Here is a 14,241-nt window from a genome sequence, read left to right on the forward strand (position 1 = left end):
AAACTGAGCTCTTGGAGGGTAGACATTAGAAACCTCCATGTGAAAAATGGAGTTCAGTGAAACTGGCTGGCTCACAGTGTAACAAGCATCTGTGGGGAGTTGATGATAGATTCACAGCATCTGTTTGGAGTGGCATCTGCCACTTGGTTTCAGAGTATGCTGTGTCTGACCGCAGGTCACCTATTGGTTTACATGGACTGTGTACTTATTGTGAACATTAGAATATAAGATAGCTTTTGTAACTTGTGTAATCCTTACAAATCTGTCTCGGTATAGTTGTGGGTGAAGGAGTATTGTGATATAGTTCATCTTTTCTTGTTTAATAATTGTTTTATTCTTTTGTTAAAAGTTCATCAGCTGATTTCTGTGAATCTGTTCAGTAGCCACTTTCCACGTATCTAAACAAAAGTTAAAAATTAGGATCTATCAAGCTGGGTCCCACCCTGGGATCAGGCTTGTCCATACAATAGCCATGGTAAATAGAAATAAAACAGGTCATTCAGCTAGCTGAAAATCTACAAGCAAAAATTACAAGTGCTGGGATGAGAATTTGGGGATGGAGAGAAGAAAAGCAAATAAAAAAGAGGGAGAGAGAAAAAAGGAGGGGTCAAGAAACACCAGAGGCCAAAAAAAAAGTCATTGGTGAAACAAGACTTCACCAATCCTGTCACAAATGGCTCTCAACATGGATCTTTAACAGGAAAATGATTGCACTGTGATTATTTTTAAAATCTCCCTTAATTTTTCCCACTTTATATAATCATACATTCAGGCCATCATTGCCTGTGCTGACTTTGCTGACTCGCCTACTCTTTCCACATAGCGCTGCACTTCTCTGTAAAAAGGAAGTGTTACAGTTTGGAGGCTAATCTGGTACCTTAACTGAGTAATAATTCTTAAGAGGCAGGGCATTTGATTGTGGGTGAATCACAGGCAGGCTTACTCCTATCCTCACCTCGTGTCTATAGTCATTGGATAGTGGTCAGGAGTGGGGTGGCTTTGTTCCATTCTGCCTGGGCCAGTGATGCAAATGATAGCTCCACGATTAGCAGTCCAGTTGAAACCTGCTAACTCGGCATTAACCAAGGAGTGAACCTATTGTGCATGGCATATTTACACACTGACTAAAATGTCGGAGAAGCTGTAATTTGAATGGTCAAACAGGTCAGTTTAGATACATTACTGAAGTTGTTTTTCAGAAACTGTTTTCTGCCGAATCTTTCCTCAGATCCGACCATCCTGTTTAGCTTATCCTCTCGACGAGACAGAAAGACTTTCCCACCACCAGCTGCATTTGATGCTTACAGGCTCTTGCAGCTTTAAGGGAAGTGAAAACATTCACACATGGTTTATTAAATAGAGATTTTAAAATTTATATTTATATCTTAATTAACTGAAGTAAACAGAATATTAAAAGAAAACGCTAATCTTTTCTGGTACAAATCTGTTCTGAAATGACACCTCCGCTTACAGCAGGGACTTTTCTTTCTGTGTGCTTGTTGGTCCCATTTATAGAGTCGACTATTTTGGGACTGGGCGTTTACTGTGGTTTAGCGCATTCCCTTTCACTTCTCAGAACTGGACTCAACTCTGACCCAGACTAATGGGATGAGAGTCTCTTCGCTCTTCTGGCTATGAGAGTGTGACATGAAATAGTGTTTCAAGCTGTCACCCTGAGTGACGGTATCAAGGGAGAAGGGAGTGGAGAAAGGAAAGATCAAAGAAGTAGGGTCTTTGGTAGATCAAAGGGGTGCAGGGCAAAAATAATACATGGATGCTATTGCCTAAATTTCCACAGATGCAATGTTCTTCAGGAATCTCGTTACTTGTTGGGCACCTTATGAAGCTCCTTTCTGCTGCCCTTTTTGTTCGCTTTCCGTGGTATAACCTTCAAGAGAATGAAAGCGGGCGAGAGAGTACGACCCAGGAAAGGTGGACTTGTCACGTCCTTCACCATGATAACATATTCACCTGAAATCACAAATGCAGCATTTTTAACTTCTTTCATTTTAATTTTATTTTTTTTCCCCCAGTTTACTTTGCTGAAGGCAGGAACTTACTGGGGTACGCAGCTCCAAGGTAACTGACAGTGTATCCCGCATCCCACCCAAATGGGTGGCCCTTGTGTGTGAGTCTTACAGAAGAGTCAGATCCATCTTCAACAACTAAATGTGACAAACTACTCAACTGTGGGAGGGGAGGTCCCAGGAGAGCCCAAGCCTTTCCTTAACTGATGAGATCTCTACACTCCTCCAATTTAGGCCCCTTGAGCAGTCCTGATTTTCATCATTCCACCACTGGCAGTCATCCCTTCAGCTGTCTAGAGCCTAAACTCTGAAATTCCCTCTTAAACCTCTTTGCTTCTCTACCCCTCTCTCCTCCTTTAAGAAGCTCATTAGAAACTACCTCCTGGACCAAGCATTAGGTCACCTGTTCTAATATCACCTTACGTGGCTTGGTGTCAAACTTTATTTGATAATGCTGCTGTGAAACGCCTTGGGATGTTTTATTTTGTTGAAGGTGCTATAAAAATACAAGTTGTTGTTGTTGATGCTCACTGCAGGAATCACCTGTTAGGGATCAGGAGCAGGAATCATGGCCACTTTTCCTTCCCTATTTTTGGGGGAAGGCGGCCAATTGTTGCAACCTTCCAGTGGCCACAGGTAATTCAGCAAAGACCAGGGATAAAACCTGGGAGCTTCTGGTCAGCGGGGCTTGGGAGCAGGCCTGGCAGTGTGGTTTAACGCGGGTCATCCCGTCCTCTGATGCTGACTCCTGTCCCTTTTAGGATGCAACAGAGTCACACTTATCAGAACTTCAGCACAAGGCACCTTTTATTAATCCCGTAATAGGCACACTTTGTTAGTGCCTGGGTGAGTAGGTCTGCTAGCTATTATGGGTATTAGATCATACAGACCACAGAGGTCTCAGCTTCAATTTCCAACATGTGGTGATATTATTTGGGATGTTATAATGCCCCTGGACTAGGTAGAAAAATCAACCAGCATTCTCCTCCTGACCTCTCTCGTGATCCTGGTGAGAAAGTCTGCATTGATGCTGGAACGAGGACAGGATTGTTCTCACTTCTGATGACAATCAGCCTTCCCCAACACTCAATGCCTAGAAGCTGTAAGAAAAAGGAGGAGGCCATTCATTCTGCTATGCCATTCAGTTAGATCTGCCCTTCAACTCTATTTTCCCATCTAGAAACATATGACGAGAGAGGCCATTTTGCCCATCTTGCCTGCACCAGCATGTCTCTGGGTACCATCACTAAACAAAAATCTATTGCTTTCACAGGTTCACAAGAGGAATTGGAAACTGGATTGGGCAGTGGAAGGTTACTGGCACCTGTGAAACTGTACCCAGCAAGAGTCGACACTCTCTGGGTGGGGAAAGTCTCTAAATTAAGCATAATATTATTCTTCCGAAGAATCAGACAAGTCACAGCGTGTGTGCTATGCTGTGTGGTAAAAATATTTATACAGCTGAATCAAAAATTTCTACAAAAGGTTGTTTTATCTTGTCTTGAGAGACCTAATTTAGAAAAAGAGGAAAATGGAGTCTACAAAAAAGCAGCAGCCCCAGTACAAAGATAGAAAGAAAGACTTGCATTTATATAGCACCTTTAACAACCTCAGGACATCACAAAGTACTTTACAGCCAATTAATTTTGAAGTGTAGTCACTGTTGTAGGAAACACAGCAGCCAATTTGTACACAGCAAGATCCCACAAACAGCAATGTTATAATCTGTTTTCAGTGATATTGGTTGAGGGATAAATATTGACTGAAACTGGGGGAGGACTGCCCTGTTCATCTTTGAACTAGTGACATGGGATCTTTCACGTCCACCTGAGAGGGCAGACAGAGCCTTCGGTTTACCATCTCATCTGAAAGATGACAGCTTCAACTGTGCGACACTCCCTCAGTACTGTACTGCGAGGGTCATGTTAGATTTTGAACTTGAAACTTGAACCCGCAACATTCTGACTCAGAGGAAGAGACTGCTACCTACTGAACCAAGGCTGACACTTTGGACCGAACCACATAAAAGATCATTTCTCTCTGAATGACCTACGAGCTGTGGGCTGAGCATTCAGAGATGCATGATGTAAAGCTGGTGGCTTCATTGCCTTGCTTCATACTGAGTGCTCAGTCCCAGCATTCACTATACTTTAATCCGACACTTATTACTGAGATCGACATTAGTCACTACACAACAGGTGGGCTGAAGTGCGATTTTAAAAAAAGACGTTATTTAATAACCTTAACCAAAGGCGTTATGCTATTTCAATAACAAAGAAATAAAGCAGAGAGTCAAGGCTGGGATGCTGACATGCTCTGACTCAACCACAGAGTAGGATTAGCTGTCCAGTGTGATTTCTTTCACTGTTTTGTGCTGACAGCTCAGGCAACTTTTTTAAATTCTAGAAATACTAATCACCACTCCAGCCAATGCCAGCTCAGAGTGTGCCACGCTTATTGGATTATCAGAGTCATGTTCACTGTACTACCTTGCTTGAAAGCTACAAGTTGAACAACAGTGTCCTACGCTACAACAGTGAACGAAATAATTTGCATTTCTCTTGCACCTTTTCTGACCTCTGGATGTCCCAAAGTGCTTCACCACCAATTAATTACCTTTGAAATGTGGTTACTGTTGGGATGCAGGAAACACAACTCCCACAAACAGCAATGAGATAATGACCAGATAATGATTTTTTTAGTGACGTTGATTGAAGGATGTCCTGAGGTTGTAAAAGGTGCTATACAAATGCAAGTTCTGCCCTTTAACACATATAAAAAGTACCTTCTCCCTCTGTGCTGTCATTATAGGCCACCTTGATTTGAATCTAATTTAAATCTTTATCTAGTTGAGAGTGTGAGAACAGACTGGGCTGTTCCTGCTCAGGGTGGGACAATTGATGTGCTGAACTAATGGGATTAATCTCACTACCTGCACTGCAGCATTTTGTGGCTCCTGCCTGCCATTCAGCTGCCAAACGGGTTGAGCCTCCTCTCTTACCTGGTCTCACGATCTGTAGATCTGTGGCATCCTGCACCTTCTTTGATTTTCCGCCCAATTTGATACTTACTTCAGATCTGCAAAGTAAAACAGGAAACAAGTGACCAACCAGCTCAATTCCTTTTACCTGCCCTCTCATCAGAACACTGTATTTTATCCTTCCAATCTGCTCCTGAAGCTGCAGATACTCACCCAGGGTCAAGATCTGACATATTTCTGGCAATTCTTGACCAATTGACTGTTCTTGGCATGGAGAGTGATTGGTTGGGCAGGCTATTTGACTGCAAAGGATTGGGGTATTATCACTCAATGTCCAAACGTGCACTTTGCAGCTAGGTAGCAGTCAGTCAGGGTTCCATGCATGTTTCCATAGGACAAAACAGATGAGGAAAATCATCCATCCCATTTTGGTTCATCCATCCAGAATGGTTGGAAAGCTTCCCAATTGCAGCATCCACTTTGTTCTCAATTCATTCCTTGGGTTTTCTCTTCACTACTCTATTCCATCTGCAGGTGCATTCCAGATCAGAACCACTTGTTGATGGAGTTACCTAATGTTGGCCTAAATTGAAAATGTGTAATTTAACGAGTGTGGAAATAAGTAGACAAATGTCTTCACAATCCCAGTCTTCAGTGACCGAATCAGACTGCTGAGAGCAGCGTGAACCTTGTGTGGCATGTTGTTCTCTATAGGATAAATGTTTTGCAGAAGACACTTGACCTAACTTATTAAGGAGAGAACAATTAGTGGGTGCTGGGTGATATTTGGCTGCAGTAAGTTACAAGGGGATAATTCAATTGCAGACTTCCAATGATGTCATGAGCTCTGAAAGGAAATTCTGTTTGGTTTCTGAGAATTAACAGGAGGGAATGTTTTAAAGGTTACTGCTGGACAGTGAGGATCCTTTGCAGAAAATAGTTAACATTTTTCACAGTTAAAACAAAACCTCTCCGATTCTCTCCCCTCCTCTCCTGCAGGTACTGGAATGGATTTTCTCGGCATCAATTTGTGTAGTTTACAGTTGACATTATGATCAGGAAATGGAAGCCCACAGCTCTTGCCAGGCATTTGATTCCACTGGCAGTAGCAGCCCTCCTACAAGTTGGCCAATTCCTTCATGTGATAGAAGGCTACTTGGTTGTGGCGATATCACAGCCAAACCTGCACCTGCTACTACATGGGCTAAGGATAGAATGCATCAGCTGATGAACCCCATAAACTGTTTCCAATCTGTGTGAAAATGATTAAACATAGGTTCAGAGTTTAGGATGCCTTTTCCTGTGACTAAGTGCCTGATATGGATAAACTACATATACACCAACATGCATGATTATATAAAGGAAGGAATAACAGAAATATGGGGAATAATTTTACCCCAAAAATTGGATGGGTTTGGGTCGAGTTGAATGTTAAAATGTAAAAAATCTCAAACCCAATACAACCTGCCTCTCTCCCACCCACTTCCCATTTTAGTGGAGGCGGGATGAGGAGAGCAGGTGGGTGATCAATCCACCTAAGGAAGGTGGGTTATTACTTAAATGTTTTCATGAGGCATACGTGTCTCAGGTTTAAATTTCCTTCCAGATTTAACTGGCTGGTCGGGTTTATCATGCTTCAGGGACCCCAGCACCAAAAGGAGGTGACGACGTCTACGTGAAGCAGGTAATTGCTTTTTCAGCACTGCTTATGGGCCAGAAGGAGCAGAAATGCTTCCCTCCCACTACCCCAAGCAATCTGCTTCCTACTGGGACCAACACCCCCTGCGATTGTAGCCACCATTCCCCCCATCCCACCCCACCGACCTCCCACCTCTATCTCACATCACTCTCTGAATCCCTGCAATCACCCATCGACCCTGTAGCCCACACTGTATCCAGCACCGTCATCTCTATCCTGAGGAGCAGGAAATCTATTTGTTCCTGGGTTTTGGCCATAGCTGGAGTGCTTCCTGCCCAGAAGCAAGCCGAGCCTGACAACCAGGCTGGCTTCTGGGCAGCAAACCTGTTTAAAAAAAAACATGCAAGCTGTGGAGTTAAAATGCCACAGCATTTGGGGAAACTGAAACTTCAGGGATTTTCAACCAGGACTTCACCCTCCCAACTTGGAAATGGCACCACAGTAAATATCAGAGCCTACAATTCCTAACCTTACCGTTCCCATATTTGAGGAGCCTCTTTGCACATCTCTGTCATTCATGGACATGATACATAAAAAGCTGGTTGTTTGATATCTGATAAAAGTAAAATACTGTGGATGCTGGAAATCTAGAACAAAAACAAAAATAACCTAGAAAAACTCAGCAGGTCTGACAGTTTCTGCGGAGAGGGATACAGTTGACGTTTCGAGTATGACTCTTCATCAGAACTAAGAATTATATTTATTCTTTTATCTAACTCCTGAACAAAAATAATACAAAAATTACTGCCTCCAATATTCCAGTGGTGGCATAATCAGTAAGTTCTGTTGAAATTTGATATGAAATTTGCACTAATTTTGCCAGCAGTAATTGACACTGGAATTTTACTGCTGATCTCATTAGCATACACTGGAATAAGAAAATCAGTGTAAAGACTCAGGGCCCGAGGAAAACTCAGACCGCACACCATATATTCATTCCCATTTTAAGTGTGAACATTAAAATTTGAAGCCATAAGACCAGAAGATGTAGGAGCAGAAGTAGGCATTCAGCCCATCATCTGCTCCACCATTCAATGAGATCATGGCTGATCTGGTAATCCTCAATTCCACTTTCCTGCCTTTTCCCCATAACCCTTGATTCCCTTTACTGATTAAAACCTGTCTATCTCAGCCTTGAATATACTTAACGACCCAGCCTCTACAGCCCTCTGTGATAAAGAATTCCTCAGATTCACTACCTTCTGAGAGAAGAAATTCCTCCTCATCTCTGTCTTAAATGGGCAACCTCTTTCTCTGAGATTATGCCCTCTGGTCCTAGGCTCTCCCACAAAGGGAAACAATCTCTTAGCACCACCCTGTTAAGCCCCCTAAGAATCTTATATGTTTCAATAAGGTCTCTTCTCATTCTGCCAAACTCCAAAGAGTCCTCATAAGAAAATCCCTCCATCCCCGGGATCAACCTAGTGAACCTTCTCTGGACTTCCTCCGATGCTAGTATATCTTTCCTTAGATAAGGGGACCAAAATTATTCACAGTATTCTAGGTGTGGTTTAACTAGTGCCTTGTATAGTTTTAGCAAGACTTCCCTATTTTTATACTGCAATCCCTTTGAAATAAAGGCCAACATTCCATTTTCCTTCCCTATTACCTGTTGAAGTTTTATGCTAGCTTTTTTTGATTCATGCTTGAGGACTCCCAAATCCCTCTGTGCTGCAGCTTCCTGCAGTCTTTCTCCATTTAAGTAATATTCAGCTCCTCTATTCTTCCTGCCAAAGTGCATAACCTTATATTTTCTCACATTATATTCCATCTGCCAAGATTTTGTCCACTCACTTAACCTGTCTTATAACCCTCTGTGGACCTTTTGTGACATCCTCACTACTTGCCTTCACACCTATTTTTGTGTCATCCGCAAACTTGGTGATAGTACATTCATTTCCCTCATCCAAGTCATTAATATATATTATAAATAATTGTGGCCCCAGCACTGTGGCACTCCACTTGTTACAGGTTGCCATTCTGAAAATGCCTCCTTTATCCTAACTCCCTGTTTTTTGTTAGTTAGCCAATCCTCCATCCATGCTAATATGCTACCCTCAACACTATGGGCTCTTATCTTATTAAGTAGTCTTATGTGTGGTACCTTATCAAACGCCTTTTGGAAATCCAAATATATTACATCTACTGGTTCCCCTTTACCTATCCTGCTTGTTACCTCCTCAAAGAATTCTAATAAAGTTGTCAGGTATGATTTTCCCCTCATGAAGCGATGCAGACTCTGCTTGATTATATTATGTATTTCTAAATGCTCTGCTATTACATCCTTTAAAATAGACTCTAACATTTTCCCAATGACAGACATTAAGCTAACTGGCCCATAGTTACCTGTTTATTGTTTCCTTCCCTTTTTAAATAGCCATCAAGCCATTGTTTATGTCCATATGGCGCAGTGTGCTTAAGGAAATGAAAACCTTTCCATTTTTAATGTAATGCATTCTGATGCCATAAAATGCATTCAAAGAAACAGAAAACAGGGTGCATGTTATGGTGAGGAGAAAGTTTTTAAAAATTGTTTCAACAATCAACATGAAACACCAGAAAGATAGATAACTTTGGACCCTGCTTTGCTTAAAATTTTGGGCAATTACTTTACACACATCTTGAAACAATGTGGTAAGTCAATTAAACTAAAAATAGGGAGAGATGTAAAACAAGTTGCCAACTGACTATCATTCATTTTACCCTCACACAAAATCCAAATTACCCCATCGCTTTTATCACAGTGCTACACAATTAGAGGTTCTGTCTTTATTCTGGTCTCTCTCTATTTTGCTGGTATTGAGTCCTCTATGTTAGTCTGCTCACTCCAACTGCACTTTTGCCATCATACTGAATCCCTGCAGTATTTATCCTTTGGAGTTATAGTGCACTCAATGCAAAGTCAATCCAAGGTAACAGCCTCCTGAAGGGGCCTTGCACTTCATGGCTTTAGTGCACATAGTAGTCTGCCACTTTTGGACTGTAACATTGATACAATTGAAGATAAGGTGGTTTTAAAACACTAAAAAGTAGCCATAGAACTGCAGCCTGAGCCTTCTGCATTGCACCATCTGCATTCTAGTTTGCCAACAGTGTCAGTATTACTCACAATTTACATCCCTATATCCTGTTGTCAGCCAGTTCAGTTGTGCAGTAAAGATGAAACAAATCTACATCCTCCAAGGTCACTGCTCTGTCAGGTGAAGACATACCTCTGTTGAAAACCAAATCCTTCACTTGGCTTTCTACTTAAAGATGTACAAGGATTTTTATTCTCTCCATTGCTAAGACGGTCTTACAAACTATAACAGCAGGTAGGTTGCCATGTCAACATATCAATATTTTATTTTGTTCTTTTTCAATCATTAGACAAATAGAAGAGAGAATGCATGGACTCAACCTTCTCATGGTGCTGTGTGTGAGAGACAGGCACAGGAGGATTGCAATAGAGTGAAACATTTAAAGGGATATAAGCCTTCATGAAAAGAAGTCACTCACTCTTGTTGCCTCAGATATCCTTGCTGCATTATTACACTTACTGAGTCACTTACTGTCACTGCATTGCACACCATCAACGCATCACTCACTCTCACTGCGTCACTCACCCTTGCAGCATGACACACCCTCTCTGCATGGCGCATACTCTCTACATTATGCTCTCTCTCTGCATTACCCACCTTTCTCATGTCACTCGCTCATTAGTCGGTCACCCTCACTCCATGACCCTCCCTCTCAGCATCATTCACTCTCAATGTATCATCCACCCTTGCTGTATTACCCCCTCACTGTGTCACTCACCATTGCAGCATGATGCACCCCATTGCATGGTGCATTCTTGCCATGTTACTGACCCTCGCTGCATTACTCAGCCTCTGTGAGGTCCCTGATCTCAATTGCTATCCAGCAATGCCGAGTGAGTTGGGAGTACAGGGAAAGTGAGTTCAGGGTTGAATTTGGCTGTGCTGCCCCCACCACGGTTGAGTGGCCTGAAGATACTCAATCACTGGGTTGACACAGCTGTTAAAGTGCTGAGTGGGTAAGGTAGCAGGGGTTGACCGATGCCCATAAGGCCACATCCAACAAGAGTCATGGTGAACCACCGCAGTTAGAGTCAATGGTAGAATGTGTTTAGAGAGTCAGTGGTAAAACCATCACAGCAAGAGTCAACAGAGATGCATACAGAGAGTAAATGGTAAAACTGTCGCAGTGAGATTCAGGGGTGAAGTCGTGTTCATAGAGAGTCAAAAAATTCAGGAGAGGAAGGGAGGTAATATGAGAAATAATTAGCAAAAAAGGATCTTGGCAATTGCGTGGCACTTGGTTGATGATTGTAGTGAGGAAGAGGGGAAGCAGGGTAAGAGGAGGAACTTTGTGGGGTTTTGGTGCCAGACCATGCAAGGTCTCCCATGTGAAAAGTGGTGCAACCCACTGCACAATTCCTGCTTGTTCCTCTTAAAACAAAAGGGAAACTATCGAATACATTTTATTTTGGTTCTTGGCTGAACATTTGAATTCAATTCAACTTGCGTTATTTTGTCTGGGCAGTGTTCAGTCAGGAAAGGGTTAAAACAGCTGGCATTCCCATTACCTCAGCGGCAGCATCCGCTCCATATAGTGTGCAACATTCTTATTTCAGCATTTCGTCAGAAGAGAAGCATTCATCCCAAGCAGCAGGGATTTAACATTTAAGCCCACAGCAACCAAATTACATCCGTCAGATCCAGCTGCTCAGTGTTCAGGCCTTCCACCTGCTTTACTTTATTATTTGCACCATGAAGGGACAGGGTGCACATTTGGAGACAGACAACCTTCAAGGCTCAAATACCCCAAAAAAACTCCACAATTTTGTTTAAATTGAAAATTAACCCCTGGAGACTGCAGGTTTGGTAACTGTAGACTGAAGCAATTGGCTCATCGATTCCTTAGTTGGTAAAGCCAAACAGTGGTCATACAGGCCAGGTTTGTGCCGAGTCCTTAGTTTGGGTTAGGGTGGTAGAAAAGTGAGCCAGAGCTCCTGCTCCTGATCTCTTATCCAGTGACCCTCTACTGTAGTGGGTACAGGCAATGTAAGTGGCAACGTGTTGATATCATCAGCATAGAATCATAGGGTCATACAGAACAGAAGAAGGCCATTTGGCCTATCATATGTGTGATGGCCCTGAAAGAGTTGTCCAATTAATCCCACTCTTTCCCTGAAGCCTTGCAAATTTTCCTTTTCAAATATTTATCCAACTCAATTTTGAAATTTACTATTGAAATCTGCTTCGATCACCCTTTCAGGCATCTTCAGGAACAGCAGCAACAGATGCTGGAAAAGGACAGGACAGGGCTCAGTTGTGAAGGCCAACAACGACTTTCGCTGTCTAAGGCCCACAGGCCACTTAAGTGATGAAACACAAGGGACACCATCAGCCAGGGAATGAAACTGAGTATAAATCAGAAAAGGAGGGGAGAAAATGGCAGAGGAAATAAAGATTAACAAGCAGCTGGCAGCGTCTTAAAGCTATTTCAATTTTGGGTTTTGCTCTTGGGGCTTGGGACACAATCAGAAGCAGTTGATTGAATTGCTGCTCTGCAATTCACTGGCAACCAAGAATTATCCCCCAGGCTCTCATTACACTACCCATTTAAAACTTTACGCCACAACTGGGAGAAAGGTTGCTGTAGAATGGGAACAGCTTCACTGCAGTAATTACTGATCCTTGATGGGGGAACTGCCAACGTCCGTGCATCGTTAGAAGGTTTACCTGCAGGTCCAGAAGCAGGTAATGAGGTTGATTGCAGAAAATGCAACATCCCCTTTCATTCACTGTTTCTCCACTTCTCTCCTGATGGTATTGCCTAACAATGGGGCACAGTTCCACAGGTGACGTCTGCCTTTCGGTACCCCACTCAAGTAAACATTCAAACACAAGCCAAGTGAATGCTAGTGAGCTATTCAACTAACCATGCTCTCACCTAGTGTGCTTGTACGGCAGAGTGAGTGCTAGATAATGTTCCTGCCACCACCACACCCACCCCCCAGCACCCAGCTCAGGAGCATTAAGGCATTTTTGCACCTCAACCACTCAAGCACTGACCTGTGATAAGACTTGGCACGTATCTGGTTGGTACAACACAGTTATATGCTGGGCAGTTCCTTTACCAAGTTTTTAATAATCTGAAAATGTAAAATATGCTGCAATTGACTCCCCACCCTGGCCCTGTGGGTAAAAGCATTATTTGATGCATCACCAGGCTAGACAGACTTGAATGTCTTAGGCTCAGTTCCTGTTCTGTGCTGATTTATACTCACTCTGTTGGTACACTGTGTTAGGCAGCGGAGAGGTGCGGAGAGACGGGGGGTTGCAGGGAATTAGTGTTGGTTCCCAGTCCTGATGACAATCCAGTGATTCATTCTGAAAATTGTATGTTGCGGCTGTGTGCATAGGTTTGTCTGTATGTTGTACATGTATTTTGGGGGTATGTGTGTGCATATATATATATATATATATATATAAATATGTTTGTATATTAGAGACGTGTGTATATATTTTTGTGTATGTGTATGTTGAATGAGGGCAGAATAGTTAGGATTGAGGTTAGCTATGCCACCTTCAGTGGTTGGATAGCCTACTGACTGGCTTTCCCCTGAAGAATAGCCACTTGAATGAGGAGAACACACAACAAGAAGGAATGCTGTGAAGGTTTAGCTGTTGGTGCCAGATCAGCGGGTGGAATGTTGCTGGGTCGATGAGGCAGGTTTATATATTCCATATGGCTTGCTGCTGAGATTTCTGTTTCAGGATGGGAGTGTTTTTTTTAAAATGGAAAACATCTGTAAATAAAGTACCAAACTTTCCAAGCATTGTTCACCCATTAATAACCAAAAATCATAAAAAGTCTTGACATCTATCAGAGAGCTGAATCATCCATGTATGACTGGGATATTCCTACAAGGAATGCTTATTTATTGAAACTGCAATGAGTGAGAATAAGACAGAAAAGGCAAAGAAAGCCAGCCTTCTTTTATATACATTCCTGGGATGTGGATGTTCCTGACCAGGTCAGCATTTATTGCCCATCTCTAATTGCCCTGGAGAAGGTGATGGTAAGCTGCTGCCTTGAACTGCTACAGTCTCTGTGGTGCAGGGACACCTACAGTGCTGTTCAGAGTGAGGGACGGTGGTGGTGGAGTCCCAGGATTTTGACCCAGTGACAGTGAGGGGGTGCCAATACACTTCCAAGTCAGAATCCAGTGTGAGACTTCAAGGGGAATTGGCAGATGGTGGTGTTCCCATGCATCTGCTGCTCTTGTTCTTTAAGGTGGTAGGGGTCGTGGGTTAGGGGTATGCTATCGAAGCCTTGCTGAGTTGCTGCAGTGCATCTTGTAGATGGCACATACTGTGTGCTGTTGGTGGAGGGAGTGAACATTTCAGGTAGTGGATGGGATGCTGATCAAGTAGGTTGCTTTATCCTGGATAGTGTCGAGCTTCTTGAGTGTTGTGGGATCTGCACTCATCCAGGCAAGTGGAGAGTATTCTATCACACTCCTG

General features: G+C 42.8%; 1 protein-coding gene across 1 annotated transcript in view; it reads right to left on the reverse strand.

Annotated features, from left to right (window-relative positions):
- Positions 1-355: 355 nt before the first annotated feature.
- Positions 356-14,241, reverse strand: part of LOC121288258 (MORN repeat-containing protein 1-like) — a 66,429-nt gene continuing 52,543 nt past the window's right edge. Inside the window, exons 4-5 of the mRNA XM_041206759.1 lie at positions 5,029-5,105; positions 356-1,971 (exon numbers count right to left, since the gene is read on the reverse strand). Of these exons, the coding sequence (XP_041062693.1) occupies positions 1,823-1,971; positions 5,029-5,105 (226 nt within the window). The 3' untranslated portion in view covers positions 356-1,822. The remainder of the gene's footprint in view (positions 1,972-5,028; positions 5,106-14,241) is intronic.

The sequence above is a fragment of the Carcharodon carcharias genome, chromosome 15, assembly GCF_017639515.1.
Source record: "Carcharodon carcharias isolate sCarCar2 chromosome 15, sCarCar2.pri, whole genome shotgun sequence".
In the NCBI taxonomy this organism is placed as follows: domain Eukaryota; kingdom Metazoa; phylum Chordata; class Chondrichthyes; order Lamniformes; family Lamnidae; genus Carcharodon; species Carcharodon carcharias.